Here is an 18,588-nt window from a genome sequence, read left to right as displayed (position 1 = left end):
GGCAGGGGTTAGACCAGATGACCTTTGTGGTCCCTTCTAACCCTATGACTCTCTGGTGCTAAGATTTAGACAAGTCCATCAATGGCTATTAGCCAAGATGGTCAGGGATGCGACCCCATGCTCTGGGTGTCAATAGCCTCTGGCTGCCAGAAGCATCTGGCCTCCAAATGGAGGATACGGGGCTAGCTGGACCACTGGGCCGACCCAGTTACCTTCTTCCAAGGAGTGGAGGAAAGTCGCGCTGCAGTGTGTCGATTTTCTCTTGGAAGAAATGGAGGGCAGCGGAGGTTTGACCATCAAGAGACTTGCAGCCACTCTGCAGAACTCACACGCGAAGCAGGCTTTCACCGCACATGCCCTGGGAAGCCCCCAGGGACCCGACATGGCTCGTGTCTTCCTCACAGGCCACCGACCTGCACCCGGCCGACATCAACGGGAAAGCCGATCCATACATCGCCATCAAGCTGGGGAAGACGGACATCAAAGACAAGGAGAACTACATCTCCAAGCAGCTGAACCCCATCTTCGGAAAGTAAGGCCCCGCGGCGTTCAGATGGGTGTTACGGGGGTGCTCGGCGGCCGCAGCTGGGCTCACTGAGCTAGGTGTGGGCCCTGACGAGCTGACAGGCACCAGAGGAAGGGTGCGCAGCGTCAGGGAGGGAGCCAGGACCCCTGAGCGCTAGCCCAGGGCACAGTGCTGCCGGCTCATCCCCAGTGCTGGCCCAGGCCTTGGGCCGGAGGCAGAAACCCGTGTCTGCAGCCAGGGAAGCTGCAGGACACAGCCGAGGTGGAAGAGGCGCAGGAAAGCAGAGTCGCTGAGCAGGTATTTGCTGCCAGCTGCCCGGGGGATGCTGAGCGGGGGGCGGATTTCCAGTCCCCCCCTCGAGGGCCCGGTGGAGAGCAAGGCCCTGGGATGGTCAGTGCTGGCCAAGGCCCTGGTGTCACAGCTTGTAATTGGAACAGAGCAGAGGGGCAAAGGCAGGCGTGGTGGCCCCACGTGGGCGGGGAGGTGCCCACGGTTGCAAAAGAAGAGCTGGGGCCTGAGCCCAGGACTCCTGCATCCCGACCCGTCGGCTCCAGAGGTGCCTGCACCCAGGCCCGGGGTTCAATGCTCTTCTGTCCTCTCCCCTTCCCCCCCGCCCGCCAGGTCGTTCGACATTGAGGCCACCTTCCCCATGGAGTCTATGCTGACGGTGGCCGTGTACGACTGGGACCTGGTGGGTTCCGATGACCTGATCGGGGAGACCAAGATCGATCTGGAGAACCGCTACTACAGCAAGCACCGGGCCACCTGCGGCATCTCGCAGACCTACTCCACGTAGGCAACCGCGGCTCGCCTCGGGGCCTGCCCCCTGCCCAGCCCTGCCCCTGCCCCTGCCCCAGGCCTACGCCTCCCCCCGTCCCGCTTACCCCACTGACCCTCGCTGCTTCTCTGTGGGGCACCCCACATGGACCAGCAGTGCTGCAGGGCAGGGATCAGGCGCATCGGCAGTGTCCATGGGGGCTCAAAGGGGCCGTGTAAGACTGGGGGTGAGGGGCACCGGCAGGGCTGGGGGGTGGGGAGCCTGGGGCTGGGGTAGCCAGGGACAGTGCTTTACACAGGCCTTTCCCATACGATTCCCGGCTCCAGCCAGCGCGCTCCCACCTTCCTTCCGGTGCTGGAGGAGCGGGACAGGCCCCTTCCCCCGGGGCGAGTTTGACGTTGTTGGCTCTGCAGCGGCTCTGCCTGACCCCGGCCCCTCGTTCACAGCCACGGCTACAACATGTGGCGGGACCCCGGGAAGCCCACGCAGATCCTCTCCAAGCTGTGCAAAGACGGCAAGGTGGACGGGCCCCACTTCGGCCCCGGAGGGAGGGTGAAAATCGCGAACCGCGTCTTCACCGGCCCCACGGAGATCGAGGATGAAAACGGTAAGGGGGCCGTGGCGGGGGGGGGGAGGGGAAGGTTGGAGGGCAGCCTCACTCCACCCCACGTCGGCCTGCCTGCCGTCTTTAACTGGCTGTGTGCAAAGGAGGCGCAGGGTCCAATCTGGGGTGTCAACGCTTCTGCTCTGGGGCGGGAGGGTTATTCTGGAGCTACCCCGGCACATGCCTTACCGCCAGCCGCATGCCCCTCCATGGCTCTGAGCGCTGGCCCCCCCTGCCCCGAGAATGGCCCGGCACGCCCCCCAGGTCAGGCCAGCAATGCGCCAGCGAACCGAGTGGCTGCCGTGCAAGGGGGGAGAGATGGAGGATGTGGGTCGAGCTGGCCTGGCCTGGCCTGACGGGGCACTGGGGGATCAGCGTCACCCAGCAGCCGAAGCAGGATTTAGAAGAGAGGCAAGAGCGGAGGGGCCTGGCCCGACGCCCATTGACTTTTCTGGGCTTGGCTGATGCCCGAGACACGCCCCGTGCCCGGCCCAGCCGGAGATGGGGTTTCCCTGCCTCGGGGTGCTGGCGCGGCTCAGGGCTCGCTCTGCGCCCGTAGGTCAGAAGAAGAAGACGGATGAGCACCTGGCGCTGGCGGCGCTGCGCCACTGGGAGGAGATCCCCCGGGTGGGCTGCAGGCTGGTCCCGGAGCACGTGGAGACACGGCCGCTGCTGAACCCCGACAAGCCCGGCATCGAACAGGTACCGCCGGGGGGATGCGGTGCCCCCTCCAGCCCTCGGGGATGCCGCAGCTGATCAGCCTCCCAGAGGCCCACGTGCAAGGCAGACCAGCCACATCCCGTCCCCCCGGCTGGAGAATCCTGTGGGGCACAGCCCCCCCCCCCCCCCCCCCCCCAAGTCCCCGGAAATCACCCCTCAGGGAGCAATAATATCCATGCGCTCTGGCTCCTGGGCCCCAGCACTGTCTGACTGTCTCCCAGCCGCCAGCGCCCGGTTTCCGCAGCTCCCCAAGCACCCATTCCCCTGCGTTCCCACGGCCCTAGGCCTCGGGGTGCCTTTCCCACACCCCCCCAGACCCTATTCTCTACCCTCATGCGTCACCGCCTCTTATTTCCCCTGCGTCTCCCATCCCACATCCCGCCTCTGCCCTCCCTCCCCGCGCAGCCCATGTCCCTCCGTGCCTCGTCTGTTTCCTTGCAGCGACTCCATGGGCAGGAGACGCTCTGGGAGGGGGGGGGTGCGCAGTGAGCCCCCCCAGCCCTCTGCAAACATTGCGAGCCGTGGGCTTGGCGCCCTGTGACTGTCACGTCCAGGCCGGGGCTGCCCTGTGGGAGGGGAAGGGAACCAGAAAAGGGGGGCGCTGCAGGGGGAGCTGACTGGGTCTCCCCAACGTTGCAGGGCCGGCTGGAGATGTGGGTGGACATGTTCCCCATGGACATGCCGGCACCAGGCCCCGCCATCGACATCTCTCCCCGGAAGCCAAAGAGGTAACGAAGCTAGCGGTAGCCACCTCCAGGCCAGCCTGGGACCGGCCCACGCCCCACGTAGCCCCTCGTGCCGCTGCTAAAGGGAGGGCAGCGGGAGACACCCCTTCTTCTGCCACCCGCCGGTCTGGGCTTAGATCTATAGGAAACCCTCGGCCGGACGGATCCATCTTCCTTTCCCTCCCCTCACCGGGGCGAGAAGGTATCACCCGCCCCGCACCTGCCACAGCGCCGCGTCCCGGCACATCCGGCACCGCTGCAGAGGCGTTTTGCCAGGGCGTTCCTAGCCGCGGAGCCGGGCCACCCAACAGGGCTGGCCTGGTCTTCTTGTGGCAGCCGGTGGGGGAAACGGCAGCTTCCTCCCACACCCAGCAAGGAGCGACCCCCGCCAGCCAGGGACGCTCCTGGTCCCTGGATTTGGTGAGGGGCGGGGAGTCGGGACGTGACGGCCTCTGTCTCCCGCGTGGCTCCCGGCTCCCCCAAAAAGGGTGTCTGCTGCTCCTGCCGTCTGCTCACAGCCAGGGCCCAAGCATCAGTTTTTCGGGCCCGGTACAATCGCATAACACGGGCCCCCTCCCACACACATACCGCCATCCCTCACCCCATACGTACCATCTCATCAGCCAGGAAACGTTTTTTCCTCGTGGTTATGGGGGTTGCAGCCTGGGCTGAGCCGCCCAGGGCCTGCGGGCCCCAGTAAAGTGTACCCTTCCCCGCCCCCCACCTGGGGGCTCTGCTCACAGCTAGGCAGCCCCCAGGAATGCTGAGCCGGGCCCCTGGCATCTGCTCCCCAGCGCGGTTTGTTGCCAGGGCCAGGACCACACCTGCGGCTGTTCCTGAGTGCACTGCCTGCTGGTATATAAATGTCCTGTGCTCTGCACGCCCGGCCCCTGCCTGAGGCAGAGATCGCAGCGCAGGCTGGGGAAGCTTTTAATAACCCAGAAACCGCCCCCCCCCCTTCTCCGGTCTAGCAGGCGGCAGCCCCGGGGAAGGTGGCAGTCCAGGGTGCGGTGTGTGTTATCCTCAGCGGGTGGCGCTCAGCAGCGACCGAGCCCTGGCCCGTGATGTGTGTCAATTATTCCTATGTTCCTCCGAAACGTGTGAGGCACCGCGGATGGGCCCCTGCCCTAAGGAGCCTGCAGGATGGGGGGGACCCACAGCCGGACTCAGGGGAAATGGGCTCCCACTGCTCCTGGCTCCCCACTGGAAGGGGTCTGGTCTGTCCCGGGGCCGGGTGGCCGGGTTGTGCTGCAACCATCAGGGCTGCCGGGAAGCTGATTTTGGCCTGCAGGGGAACTTCTGCTCCCATGTGGCCCCAGGGCAGCCCCCTCCCCCAGGTCCACGGAGGCGTATTTTGGGGCCATGGGGCCGGCAGCTCATACGGCAACAGGCTGCCCCGTTCCCGCCTCCCCCCAGAGCTAGTTGCAAGCTGGTCAAGCCCCAGCGTGGGCTGCCTCCCCTGGCAGATGATCGTAACCGTCCCTTCTGGTCTGAAACATCTGGGAGAACAGCTGCCGCAGGGCTCTCCCAGGAGAGGGTTCTTGTCCACCGATTTCCCCGCCGCCCCCGTCTCACGGCCATGTCTCCCTTCCTCCTTGCCAGATATGAGCTGCGAGTGATAGTCTGGAACACCGATGAGGTCATTCTGGAGGACGATGATTTCTTCACTGGGGAGAAATCCAGTGACATTTTTGTCCGGGGGTAGGTACGGTGCGGCGGTGTCTCTGCATGCGTGAGCAGCATGTGGCAGGGCTCCCGCCGGTGCGCGGTTTTGGGGCTAGGACCCAGCTGGCGGGGGGAGGCTTGCTGCATGGTTGTGAGTAACAGACATTCTGCTTTTTCGTTGTGCCTCTGCGTGTTTCGCCTCCCGGCGCCACGTCTGCTCCCTGCCCGGTGTCTCGCGTCCCCGTGTCCCCGCCCCGCCGGCCCCTAGCTACGCGCTGCGGCTGGTGGTTTGGAACACCACCACGGTGCTGTTGGAAGACGCCGCTCTCCTGAGCGGGGAGAAGATGTCTGACAGCTACGGCCGGGGGTAACAGGCGATGCCTTGAAAGGGGCACGAGCCCCCCACGGAGCCTGTCCCCAGCGTCACTGGCTTTCGGTGCCACAGCCCCACCTCCCTCCCCCCCCGAGCTGAGCTGGGGAGCTCAGCCAGAGACGTGCTAATGCACTCCTGGGCTGCAGAACTGGGGAATCTGGAGCAGGAGCAGAGAGGGGGGTTTTCCCTCTGTACGTGGCGCGGTGCGACGGCTGCCGGCCAGGTCTGGTGCCCATCACTAAAGCAGGGTGCTGATAAATTGCCGAGGAGTCAGAGAAGAGCCACGCGAATGATTAAAGGGGTAGAAAACCTGCCTCGTCGTGCCCGATCTAGGCAGCTTAACCAAGAGCCGGTTAAGGGGTGGGGATCACAAAGTACCGACCTGGGGAGCAAATATTTAATCATGGCTCCCCGGCCTAGCAGAGAAGGATCTGAGAGGCTCCATTGTCTGGAAGTTGAAGCTAGACAAGGGCAGCCTGAACATAGAGCGTAGGTTTGTAACAGGGAGGGTAATTCACCACTGCAGCAACCTACGACGGTGCCCAGTGGATCCTCCATCACAGACCATTTTAAAGATCAGGCCTGGCCTGTTCTCCAGGAGCTCAGACTGGGTGATCGCAATGGTCCCTTCGGGCCTGGGCCTCCATGAACCTGCAAATCTGCCCTTTCCACAGCCACCTGCTGCCCCCCGGGTGCCAAACGGGCGTTTCCCGGACGTGCGAGTTGCTAACAGCAACCTGCCAATCCGTGGCGATGCCCTGCAGGCAGCAGCCACCAGCGGGTGACAGCGTCACATCCCCAGGCAGGGCTCCTCGCCACCAGGGGCCCAGCTGCATTGTGTGGGGGGAAAGCAGTTGTTGATGGTGGTGCACCTGTCTTCCAAAACGTTGGCCACGTGGCCTCCAGGGGCCCGGCCCATCGCTGCAGCACAGGAGGGCGGGCGAGACAGACACACGCACCTTCCGCTGCCCTAGCTGGGATCAGCGTCGGCGGCTGAAGCATCAGCGGGGACGAGGTGCTAGTGATGGAAAAGCCCCCGGAGGTCTCAGCTCGGCCTTGCCCTTCCACCCGCGCAGGCTGGCTCTGTGGGTTGTGACCCCCACCCCGTCTCCAGGGCTGCCGCGCTGCAGCCTCACGCATCTGCCCCCCCGGGCGCCAGTCACCAGGCGCCAGCTTGCACCTGCCTTTCCTCCATTTCGCCCCGTTCACGTCCCCCTGGACCAGCCGGCTTCTCCCCAGCCCTCCTGGGAGCGTGGCCCCTGCAGGCCCTTAGCGAGGGTGACTGAGTCCCTGCCCCGCTGGTTGAGCTGTGTGCTATCTGCCTGACCAGTCGGCCCCGCCAGCCTGTTGCGTGTAGTTGTTGCTCCTCTGTTTTGTGTGTCTCTGGCATGGAGGGGCCCTGGGCTGCGGGGCCGTAGCCCGAGTGCTGTGTCGGCAGCTCCGTGGCACCGGGGAAAGCGCCTGGTTGTCCCGTTGCACCCAATGACGCCCGCCCGTCTGGTCCCTGCAGGTGGCTGAAGGGCCAGCAGGAGGACAAGCAGGACACGGACGTGCACTACCACTCGCTCACGGGCGAGGGCAACTTCAACTGGCGCTACGTCTTCCCCTTCGAGTACCTGATGGCCGAGGAGAAGATCGTCATCTCCAAGAAGGAGTCCATGTTCTCCTGGGACGAGACCGAGTACAAGATCCCGGCTCGCCTCACCCTGCAAGTCTGGGACGCCGACCACTTCTCCGCCGACGACTTCCTCGGTGCGTAGGCAGAGCCGCGCGGGTGGGTGACGTGCCGCCCAGCCGGGCACAGGGCCGCAGTGGGACAGGGCGACCCAGCCGGCCATGCAGCGGCAAGACACCATCTGGGCATCTGCTCCGTGTGTGGGCAGCAGGTGGGGAGGGCAGGCTGGCTGGAGAGGGGAGCGAGACGGGGAGTGGCCCCAATGGGTTAGGAAAGGATGAGATGCCACCAAAGGCGAGGCTGATCTAGCGAGGCAGGGGAGACGTGCAGCGGCTCAGAGGAGAGGGAGAGCAGGGGAGAAGAGGCTCCATGACCCCTGCAGCCATGTCCCCCTGCTGCGACGGCTGCTTTTTCTTCCCGGCAGGGGCGATCGAGCTGGACCTGAACCGCTTCCCGCGCGGTGCCAAGACGGCGAAGCAGTGCAGCCTGGACATGATGACCAACGAGGGGGAGCTGCCCCTGGTCTCCATCTTCAAGCAGAAGCGGGTGAAGGGCTGGTGGCCCTTTGTGGCCAGGGATGAGAACGACGAGCTGGAGCTAACGGTAGGGGGGCCGGGGGGAGGGTCGCTGCTCAACGCAGCCCCACAACCTGGGCCACGCTTCAGAGGCACCACTGGGGAAAGGCTCAGAAGGGGGCACAGGCAGGGCCGGAGCAACCTCGCTGGCGCTGTGGGTCCCAGTTGTAGCCGCGCGGCGCTGCGTGGGAACCCAAGGGAGCTCCTGCCGGGCTGGGCTCGGTTCCGGCGCTACCTGGCCCTGCGCACGCCCAGGGCTCCGGTAGATGCCGGGAGCGGCGAGGTGAAGGGTGGGGGGTTGTGGTTACCCCACGTGCACGGGGGACAGCTCTGCAGGGAGCATTCGGTACCTTCCCCGCCTCGCTGGGGGTTCTCGGCCAGGGCCGGCCCGGGTCCCAGAGCGACTCTCTGTGCTCCCCCAGGGCAAGGTGGAGGCGGAGCTGCACCTGCTGACGGCGGAGGAGGCGGAGAAATCCCCCGCCGGGCTGGCCCGCAACGAGCCCGACCCGCTAGAGAAACCCAAGTAAGTGACGCGGGGCGGCCGGCCCCTGCTCCCGGCAACTGAACGGCCAGGCGGGGTCCTGGGGGGCTGGGCTGGTGGCTGGGTGGGGAGGGGGGGTTAGGTGGGTGGAGCTGAGGCTATAGGGCAGGGAGGGGGCGAGGTATCTTGTGGGGGTGCCCCATGATACGGGCACTCCCTCGCCCCTGCACTTCCAGTTCTCTGGGTCTGTGTGTCTGTCAACCTTTATTTCCTGCCTCTCTTCACCTCCTCCCCTTTGCTCCGCCTGCCCCCCCGCACCCCCAGTCGCCCCGATACCAGCTTCATCTGGTTCCTGAACCCCCTGAAGTCCGTCCGCTACTTCATCTGGCACACGTACCGCTGGCTCATCCTGAAAATCCTCCTCCTCCTCCTCACGCTCCTCCTGGTCGGCCTCTTCTTCTACTCCCTGCCGGGCTACCTGGTCAAGAAGCTCCTGGGGGCCTGAGGGCGCCGGCCCCTTTGTTCCTGGTACTTCTCGCAAACGCCCGCGGCACGTTTGCTGACTGAGATCCCTGGGTGGCCACTGGAGGCCCTGGCTGCAGGAGGGGTTCACCCAGGCCTAAGCCGGGGCCGGGCGCTCCAGCACGTTCCACACGCGGCAGCCACGAATCGAGGTTGCCGGCGTTAAAGCTGGGGCGAAGGAGGGCGGGCGCGGGCCGGGATGGGCCGGGACTCGCTGAACACTGGCCAGCAGGAGAGCGGCTGGGCGAAGGCACGCAGGGCCGCTGAGCCTCGGGGCATAGCAGAGGGAGGGGAGGTGGCTTGGTCCAAGGCAGGCTGGCGACAGGTGGAGGCACGACACCCTCGTGGTTGGGTGGGAGACGGCCATTCCCCCTCACGCGTCAGCTGAACGGCTGGCCTGGCTCATTCTACCGCTACTAACCCGGGCCGTGTCTCTTCCTCCCGCCCGGACAGTCGCCCCGACACCTCCTTCATCTGGTTTCTCAACCCGCTCAAGTCCATCAAGTATCTGATCTGTACCCGCTACAAGTGGCTCATCGTGAAGATCGTGCTGGCTCTGCTGCTGCTCGTCATGGTGGGACTCTTCCTCTACAGCATGCCGGGCTACATGGTCAAGAAGCTGCTGGGAGCGTGAGGCCACCGCCCGTCCCCGTACCCGCTCATCCCGCGGGGCAGCCCCGGGACTGGGAACATCCGGCTGCTTCTCCTTGTTTGCGGTTTCTTCTTTGTGACTCCCTTGGGTGTATTTATCTTCTCAGGCCGGAGGCGGGGAGGGGGAAAAGGCGGCCTGGGGCGCCAGGCCCCCTTCTTTCCTTGGGTAAACAGCGACGACATCGACGGCCCAGAGCGGCGAATCCAGGGGGGTCCAAGCTGGGCACGCTGGCTCTCAGATTAGACTCCCGGATAAATAGGAGCCCCAGGGCGGGGCCTGCCTACGAGCCATGCCCCGTTTCTAGCTCCCAGCCACACGGCCAAGCCCCTCGCAGGCCTAGCCTCACTCCGCTGCTGCCTCCCTCAGCTCCCCTGGCCAAGCCACTAGCCCCTCCTCTGCCCCGGGCAGGGCTGACTTTTCCTCAGGGGCTGTGGTGAAAGCAGCAGCCCAGCAGTAGAGCTAGACCCAGCCCAGCCTAGGCACCTTTCCCAGCCCCCTCTGGAGACCCCCCCCCCCCCGGCCGTACATCCCTCTGAGCTGTGGGCCAGCGCGTGGCTTGCAGAAGGTCTCTGTTGGCACCAAGCCCTGCTCCAGCTTGTCTGCTGGCCGCAGGGGCTGACGTCCCCTTCCCCGCCATGCTCAGCCGGGCCTGGGGCAGCGCGATCGTGTGGCTAGCGCTTACTGATTCCTGGTCCTCGGGCCGACTCGCCGGGGAGAGGCGGAGGCCTTTCCCGGCTCGCCGCCGGGGACAAGCGCAGCTGGCCCGGGGCCGTTTCGGGGGGAGGGGGCGCGCCCTCATTTAGTGAGGAGCCTCTTTCATTCGTTTTTACGTTTGTGGTTTATCTGTCAATAAAAACAGGGAAACAAAACCTCAAGTGTCGGCCCCGTGCTGCAGCTGGGGCATTGCAGGGCCCAGGGTTAAGGCGACGGCTGCGCTTGGGAACGTGGGTTTGCCACGCCCCACGTAGGCTCCTTGGCGGAAGGACGGCACCCAAATTCCTGCATGTGATGTGGGGGGGGGGGGCAGCACAAGTGACACTAGAGAGACAGCGCTGACCTGTGTGAGGAGGGCAGTACAGCCTAGTGGGTAGGGGAGGCGGGATCCCACTTCACCCTCCCTCCCCAGCACCTCGATGGGGTGTTTCAGTGGTTGGGGGGGGGGGGGGGGGGGCACCCTGCACAATTGTGCCAGTGGCGCTGACCAGCCCTCCCATCCCCCCCGTTACTGCAGCACAGCAACGCCGCGTTTGCAGGAGGGGGGCAGTGAGCAGTGCATGCCCCCGCCCTGAACCCTGGACCCTGGCGCCCGTTGGCCAGTGGGGCACGTTCCGGAGCAGGGCACAAGGTCTGGAGCACTGGCTCGGCCCCAGGCGCTGCTGCTGCTGCATCTCTGCCTCCAACCCCCGCGCCTGGCGACCAGTTAAACAGGACAGCGCCCGGCTGTAGTGCTGCCCGTCACACAGCAGGCAGGCCCGGGATTTGGGCAGAGGTGCCCCCCGCAGGCTTTTGTTTAAAGGGCAAGGGGGAGTCTAGTCGTTAGCCACAACCGGGGCTGGGCACTGGAGCGCCTGGCTCTGCTGTTGAGCCACTGAGCGAGCGTGGACAAGTCACAAACGCTCAGTGCCTCAGTTTCCCCAGCTGTTAAAGAGGCCGGAGCACTCTGGATCACGCCCCCACAGTAGCTGGGCAGCGGCACACCCATGCGGCCCTGCCTCCCCGTGGGGCTTGGCTCACTCGTGAAGCCCGTTCGGCTCTTGTGCGGGGAGGTCCCAACGGGGCAGAGTAGCGGCAGCACATGAAGCACTAGTCACCTGCGCTCTGACGCTCTGCTCCCCTGCACCGTCCTGAAATGCACGCCCGGTGTGTGTCTTTCCCGCACCGCCGTGCCTTGCATTGCACGGCCCAGGCATAGGCCACGCGATTGTCTCCCGCTCGCTGCTGTTACTCCCTGTCTGCACAGTTCCCACACACCCTGTGGAGTCGGCTGCCCAGCCCCACCGCCAGGCTAATGTTCTTTAATAAAAAAACAGCCACAAAACATGGCCACGGCCTGGCCCCTCTGGAAGGGAGAGCTGGGCTGACCCCCACTCTGGATCGGGGAGGGCTGAGCAAAGAGGCGCAGCAGGGTGGATGGTGGCAAGGGCTGGGTATCAAACCTTGTCCTCACTACAGCAGGCTGGCCCGGGGGGGCTGAGGATTCCTCGACGGCTCTGACTCCTCAGACATAAAACAGACTCAGGTGGGGAAATAGGCCAGCCCAGCATCACGGTAACAGAGACATCGAGGGGCACCTGGCCTCCAGCATGAGCCCTGCCAGCCAGCGCGAGACGATATCCCGGCCTGGGTGTCACTCCTCAGCAATCACACAGCTGCAGCCCCACTGTTTCTGGGGGGTTTATTCCAATCGCTGCCATTCAGAGAGCACCCCGCTCACAGCACCGCAGGCTCGTGGGTAGTGACACAAAGCAAGGGCCTGGCGCTGCTCCCGGTCTGCTGCCGGTCATGTCGGCGTCAGCTCCAGCATGTGGGTGGGAGGAATCAGCAGCTCCTCGTTCACCTGCCCGAGGGGAAGCCGAGACCATAGTCAGCGTGATGGCGTGCAAGGCTGGCACGGGGGGGGGGGCACAGCCCTCCCGTTGGCTGGGAGGAGTCCCCCTGCCCTAGCTCTGGGGTACCACACTGGGCGGAGAAGGCGTGACACCGCCACCGCGCCGTGCTGCGGCTGCACTCTCGCTCCTAGCCGCGAGGGGGAGTGGAGCTACTAGGCCTGTTGCCCATGCCTCTGGGGCCAGGACAGGGCTGTTCTCCTGCCAGCCATGCCCGCCCAGTCCAGTCTGACTCTAGCTGGGGGGCTCCCCACTCCCATGGAGGTGACTCTGCCACTCAGCTCATCACCTGCCTTTCCTCTCGGGTGCAGGGAGTGCGGCAGGGGCAAGGCGCTGGATTCCCAGCTGCGAAGGCTCAGCTCCTGGATCAGTGTGGGATGTGCTGCAGGCCACCCCCTCGCCCTACCTGGCAGCTTCACTAACCCCGCAGACCGGGGACTTGGGGCCCTCTGCCCATCTCCGTCCAAACACGCTCGCTTCCTGCTCTGTTCGTCTGTGCCAAGGGCGTCCCTCTCTCTGCGCACACACGAGCACTTCGCCCCATGTTGAAAGCTCTCTCCTGGGTCCACCCCACCGCGCTATTGCTCTGCTGGCCTCCAGGCCCATCCCCCTGGCATCTCTGCACCCCTCCACTTGCCGGCAGAGGATGCGCAGTCAGGCCCTTGTAGCAGCCCCAAGGGCCAACCTGTCCCACCTCCCACAAGTCGGAAAACACAGCTCAGAAACCATCTCTTCTTGCTTGCCTGCAGCTCGTGAAATGTCAGTGGCGCCCTCCGCTGGGCTGACTATCCCCCCCACCTCACCTCACCGCCACCTGGCCACAGGGGCAGCTGCCATGCAGGGCCTCTGGCAGCCTTAGCGCTGCCAGCCAGCGAGAGCCGCTGCCCAGAGCCCGGGGCTTGTCCCAGAAAGGAGCCGGCTCTCTCCCACGCACCTTGGAGGTGAGGTACTGATGCAGGAGCATGTGCAGCTCCGCGTTCTGCTGCTGGAGCCCAGCCAGCTCGGTGATCAGCTGCGACCGCTGGCTCAGAACGAAGCTTTACAAAGAGGAAGGGAAATGGGTTAAACCTGCCCTGACGGCAAAGACTCCTTCCCGGGGGGCCTGGGGGATTTCAATGGGCCCTGTGTATTTCACCCAGCCAGCTGAGGTCCTGCTTTTCTCAAGCGCAGGGGATGAGTGCTGCCCCGGCCTAGCTAACTGTAGTGCATTCCCCACACATTGCCCCTGGCGTCTGAGTGAGAGCCCGTGTTCTCCAGAGCTTGCCTTGCGCGGCCGCGCAGGAGCCGCTGAGTGACGAGCACCGTCCCTCCTGACTGCAGGGCTTCGGCTCCCTCCTGGCTCAGGGGCTGAGGCCTGGCTGCTCATTCGGAAAAGAGCAGCCGAAGCTGTGACTGGCACTGGCGGAAAAGCTTTGGCAAAGGCGGTGCTGCAGAGCCATGCCCTGGGCTGGCCGCTAATTTACAGCAAACTCAAGTGTGAGGGGGAGCTGAAGAACCACAAATCCATGTGGATTCATGTTCAGCTATCCCACTGCCAGGGGTCCCCTTCCTCCAGCCATCCCCTCGTCTGATCTCTAGGGCAAGGAACTGGCGTTCCCCACCAGGAGCTGGACTCCACTAGAGTTTATCTCCTGGAGTTAATTGATGGCGTTAACCTGCAGGAGCCCAGCCCTAAACTGGACACGGCACCATCTGCCCGTTCCTTCAGGCTGAGCCCTTGGGGGGAGGCAAAGCTCAGGTGAAGACAAGCCCCCATGTGGCAGCTGGGGGCATCCCAGTGAGCTGCTGGGCTCTGCAGCACGTCTCACTCCGTCAGTACTGTCCGGCCCGGGCCCTCCGGCTCTAGGGTGGGACACCAGGCACCCATGGCTGGGGCACTTACTAGTATTTCTCCAACGCCGCCTCCAGGGCGTCCCAAACCTTCAGCTTTGGCTCTGGGATGACGTTAGCCAGGGCCTCCCAATACTCGGAGTCCTTGGAGTTGTCGCGTTCCTCCATCACCTTCTTCACCTGGGGCCGCTTGTCCCTACGGGGATAGAGAGAGGGGCCCAGGGCACAGCTCAGTGCCCCCGACTCCAGCCCCGCTTCCCCACTCGCCTGCCAGCCTTTCCTAAGGCATGGCCACGCCGCCCGCGCTGAACGCAGGGGCCATTGCTGGCAGGAGTGACCCGCCCCGCCCAATCCAGCCTGCCCCCCACATCCCACCGCAGGGCTACCCCTGGGCGAGCGAACCCCACTCGCTGGCAGGAACCCGCGCTGCCCCACCTCGGCAACGTCGCCTGCAGAAGCCGGTCGTGCCGGGGGAAGACAGTCAGGATTTTCAGCTGCTGATCCCAGCACAGCCTCCCCCCCCCCAGTGTGTTACCCCTCCCAGCCCAGGAACCCCTCCCACAGCCTCACTCCCTCCGCTCCCACGCCTTGCCTCCCCTCCACCTCCCATGCCCACCCCATGCTACTCCTGCCACCCGTTCTCACCCACTCCTCATATTCCAACCAACCCTCTGCCCCTGTGACATTCTGCGCCTCAAAGTAGCACCCTGGGACCCCCATTCACCCTGCGAGCTGTGTCTGCTTTGTACAACGCTGCCTTGGGTGTGAAGCTAGGAGGTATTGCAACATGTGCTACTGAGACGCCCCCAGCCGACTTTGCAGTGGCAACCGCTGACCACCCAGACGTGCTGACAGCCCATTAAAGGGAATCCACTCTCCTGCTGGCCATCCCAGAGACTCCTCAGAGAGCGCACGCACTCAGCCGGGACCGCCTGGCCCCCACATCACAGCAAGGACCTTACCAGCAGCTGGGAGACAGTATGAGAGAGGGACAGTGACATCATCCTTGGCCTCCCCCCATCTCAACACCTGGAAGACTGTCCGGAAGACAAAGACTGAACCGGGGAAGGGTGGCCCCAGGCAGGAAGTGTGTCCCAGCCTGGGTACTGAGGAAGTGTAACCTGTCTGTCAGGGTGAGACCTGCTTTGATTCAACTCCTGCTTCGACTAAAGTGTAGGCTTTAGAACGCGTTTACCTTTTCTTTTCCTAAGATAACTCTCTCTGACTCTAACTGTTTAAAATCCGTCTTTCTGGAGTTATAACCTGTTCTGTATTGGACCTAAAGCAGTGTCTTTTGGTGGAAGTGCTGGGAAATCTCAGCTTAGGGCTGTAGCACATCCCTCCCCCCCCCTTTGGTGGGAGCAGTGAACGAGGTCAGGAGCTTACTCCGGCCAGGCTCCTGAGCTGTGCAAGATGGTACAGTCCTGGGGTGCAAGGCGAGGAGCCGGGGGGGACGGGCTGGAGCCTCTCTGTGGCTGGTTCCTGAGTGCTGGGAGATCGCTCATGTAGCTCAGCCGGGTGTGGGGATGGCTGGGTAAGTGCAGGGCCTGGCAGAGGTTTGTAGCTTGACATCAGCATCGCCGTGTGAGAGGCAGCCCAGGCTGGTGTCTTTGGAGGGCTCCGCAGTCCAGGTTGCACCCCGGGGACCCCCTCCCCTCCCAGCTCAGGTGCTCTGCTCGCAGCCCAACCCCACCTCGGCTTCTGGAAGTGCCAGACAAACGCTTTGAGGGCCTTGAGGATGTCATCGGGATGGAAGAGCAAAGACGCCAGCGACGCTGTGGAGCTGAGCTGGGCCTTGCCATCCTCCTTGCGGGCAACGGCTCCCTCCTCGTCCTTCACTGCATCGACAGCGAGTTCTTCACGCCCCTCTTCCGCTGCCCACTCCTTGCTCTGCGGGCAGCCAGACACTGGAGTGAATCCACCCGCAGACAGGCTCCCACTGCCGCTAACCCTTCAATGCTCTCCCCAAGCCACAGCCTCTCATATCCCAAACTGCAAACTCCCGCCGTCCACAGCCCTAGTTTAGTATCGGCGACTGAGAGCTGGATTTACTACATGGGCCCAATTCAGCACGGGTGGAAGCGGCTCAGACTCCCCCCATTCCAATGGCGAGATGGCTGATACACCAGGGTTGCATCTGGACCATGCTGGTTCTCTTGGTAAGCTAGATGGTCAAGAGTTACACCAATTCCCTCCCCTGCCCCAGTCTCTTCCTGGGGCTGCTGGGTCTCACTCCGCGATGCCCACGTTCAGCGTACCTGGCCGGAGAGAACCTGCTGGCTTTTGAACTTCAAGAAGAAATCCACCATCTGATACACGTCATCCGCATTGTCAATTTCGAGGGCCTGGAGAGAGGCAGAGAAACAGCAGGTCGGGTAGCAGGTGGGACTCTGAGCTGTTGCTCTGGTCTCTTCTCGCTTCCGGAGCTAAATTCACAGCCCGTGTGACAGGGCTGGCATGGGACCCAGCGGGAGCTCAAGCAGAATTCATTTCAGCTCAGGCCCTTGGTCGCTCTCAGTGGCACGTCAGAGGCCGGGAGCGCTGCAGCAGCACAGGCTTGCCCCAGGGAAAGAGAGACATCACCCACCCCAAAGGAGGGGAGAGGAGCCTGGCTCGCTTAGGGCAAAAGAGGGGTAGCCACGAAGGAGCTGAAGAGGGCAGGCCCCAGTGGGAAGGGACCTGAGGTGGTGTCTTAGGGACACGGCCTGAATGGGAGAGTCGGGGGGAAGGTGCCTGTGGGTGTCCGTGACATAGGAGATGGAGGGCTGCCCTGGGAAGGACACAGGCCTGGGGAGGAGGAGCAATCTCTGGGAATAGGACGGCCCTGCAGCGTATTGGGGATGGGGGTCAGCGGGAGGGAGGAGGGAGTGCCCAGGGAGTGGGAGCTGATGGCACAAGGGGTGTCAAAGGGAGGAACTGATTTCAGTCACCTCCCATCTCTCTGATTCCTTCTGCCTTCTGAGCCCTCTCGGGAGGGGAGCCCTCCCCATTCCCCAGCACACACCCAGGCCAGAGCACATGAGATCACCCCACCGAGTCCTACGGGGAGTCCCCATGCCCCTCTTCCCTTCCCCGCCCAGTGATAAGCTTCTGAAGGCAGTGTCTCAGCCCGCCTGCCTTTGTGGAGCTGCATGATCCACCAGCAGCTCTCAGCCCACAGGCACCAGGCCCATCCCCAGCACCGCGGGGCTGGGTCAGGAACTAACCGCAAAGATTGCGTCCAGCTTCATCAGGGAGCGCTCATGTCTCTCCAGCGGCTGCAGGAGTCCCAGCAGCTTGCTTTCGATCAGGAAGCCCTTGGAATGAAATCACAAGAAGATGCCGAGTTCACGGGAGCAAGTGTTTCAGTTCACATTAGGGCCACAGAGCCGCTAAGTCACCCAACAGGCAGAACCAGCCACCGCACACTTACTCTGTGTGAACCTCCACGCTCAAATAATGGGGACTCAAGTAATCCCGAGGGATGGGGACATTTCTCAGCCATGCCTACAATGCAGCACAGCCCCCAGCTCAGAACTGAGCCTCCCACCCCGGGCGGACTAAGAGAGGCTTTTAAATAACATTTGCAGTGGCGATTCGAATCCCGCTGTGCACGCCCTAACCTGCTGCAGAGTCTTAACAAGACTGGGGTGTGGAACGGCCCTATCCTATGGTGGGTTACAGCTCACCCACCAGCAGGGCAGGTGGTGGGCGCTGGCCCTGGTTAAAATCACGTCCCCCTGTGCACTTGGAAATCACTTTCTAGTGTGTCTGCTGGGCATCAGCTGGGAGCGGGTGTAAAGGGAATGCTACACTGGATCAGACTGTTCAGCCAGTACGTAGCACCAGGCACAACCTTCCCCGCCTGAGCTGGTGATCGCCAGCAAAGGTACACTTAGGAGAACACGTTACATGTAGCCCTCTGGCATGGCAGCTCTAACCAAGCCACATCTGTATGTGACAGGTGCGACCCCCCCCAGTCCAGTTGCTGTTTGATGTGAAAGGTGTCACCAACGCGGAGGTACGTGGAGCCCTTGCTTTGCAGCTCACTTCCACCGGTAACAAATCGCCCTTGCCGGCTCCAGCAGGTCTCGGGGCTGAGCTGCCATTGGACAATCGGCAGAGCCGAGAACGTCCGGCTGTGAGTGCTTGCAGGGCTGTGTTTACCCAGCAGAGGGATCTCACGGGGCGCGTGACCCGATCTGCCAATCCGCAGGACACTCCCAGGAAAGACGTCTTTAGATCTCCACAAGCTGTTGCGAATACAGCTTAGTCAATTGCTTCTTCCGTGTATCCCAAATGCTTCCCAACAGCAGGAACTCTACACCAATCCCATATTGCGCCAGCCCCATTCTACCCCCCCCTTGCCCTGAGAGGTGGCAGGCAGGCGGCACCAAACCCGTATCAGCATCTCCCATCACACACCACCTCTGCAGCGACAGACGCTGCACATCCAGGTGGAAGATCAGACCCTTAAAGCCCCCCTCGGGGCTAAGAGACATAGCAATACAGCAGCACTCAGACTCCTGTCTATTCCCCATGTGCACGCCTGGCCGACTGATCCTGAGTTGCCCTGAATGGTGACCCCTCCATTGAGGCAGCTGGATTATTAGGAGCATTCAAGTAGCACCCAGAGGCCCCAGTCAAGGTGCTGCCACAGAAAGCACGAGGATCCTGACTCTGACCTAGAAGACGTTCGAACCTATGGGCAGCCAGAGGCTGGTAGCACAGACAAGAAGATATGCTGGTGGAAGTCTTTGCCCCAGAAGCAGGGCCGGGGGATTCAGGAAAAGAGACAATCCTCAGACCCGAGAAGCTGTGAAGAGAAGGAGCAGCCTGGCAAAAAAAACCGTTACTAACTTTTCATATCTGCTGTT

The 18,588-nt window shown here is 63.4% G+C and overlaps 2 protein-coding genes across 3 annotated transcripts in view; one reads left to right on the top strand and one right to left on the bottom strand.

Moving 5' to 3' along the window:
• OTOF (otoferlin) overlaps positions 1-9,278 on the top strand; it is a 164,264-nt gene extending 154,986 nt beyond the window's left edge. For both annotated transcript variants that reach the window (XM_067558464.1, XM_067558463.1), the window contains 10 exons: positions 405-532; positions 1,148-1,318; positions 1,751-1,911; positions 2,468-2,610; positions 3,268-3,356; positions 4,956-5,054; positions 6,902-7,143; positions 7,491-7,669; positions 8,064-8,164; positions 9,098-9,278. In XM_067558464.1, the coding sequence (XP_067414565.1) occupies positions 405-532; positions 1,148-1,318; positions 1,751-1,911; positions 2,468-2,610; positions 3,268-3,356; positions 4,956-5,054; positions 6,902-7,143; positions 7,491-7,669; positions 8,064-8,164; positions 9,098-9,278 (1,494 nt within the window). The remainder of the gene's footprint in view (positions 1-404; positions 533-1,147; positions 1,319-1,750; positions 1,912-2,467; positions 2,611-3,267; positions 3,357-4,955; positions 5,055-6,901; positions 7,144-7,490; positions 7,670-8,063; positions 8,165-9,097) is intronic.
• Positions 9,279-9,868: 590 nt separating this feature from the next.
• The window catches only part of DRC1 (dynein regulatory complex subunit 1), a 28,030-nt gene continuing 19,310 nt past the window's right edge, over positions 9,869-18,588 (bottom strand). The window contains exons 12-17 of the mRNA XM_067558465.1: positions 16,939-17,028; positions 15,991-16,077; positions 15,426-15,622; positions 13,785-13,928; positions 12,837-12,939; positions 9,869-11,853 (exon numbers count right to left, since the gene is read on the bottom strand). Of these exons, the coding sequence (XP_067414566.1) occupies positions 11,797-11,853; positions 12,837-12,939; positions 13,785-13,928; positions 15,426-15,622; positions 15,991-16,077; positions 16,939-17,028 (678 nt within the window). The 3' untranslated portion in view covers positions 9,869-11,796. The remainder of the gene's footprint in view (positions 11,854-12,836; positions 12,940-13,784; positions 13,929-15,425; positions 15,623-15,990; positions 16,078-16,938; positions 17,029-18,588) is intronic.

The sequence above is a fragment of the Emydura macquarii genome, unplaced genomic scaffold, assembly GCF_026122565.2.
Source record: "Emydura macquarii macquarii isolate MOO-44397 ecotype Brisbane River unplaced genomic scaffold, CSIRO-AGI_Emac_v2 contig_2076, whole genome shotgun sequence".
Lineage (NCBI taxonomy): Eukaryota > Metazoa > Chordata > Testudines > Chelidae > Emydura > Emydura macquarii.
Note: the sequence above shows the minus strand (reverse complement) of the source record. Positions and strands in the feature narration are given on the sequence as shown.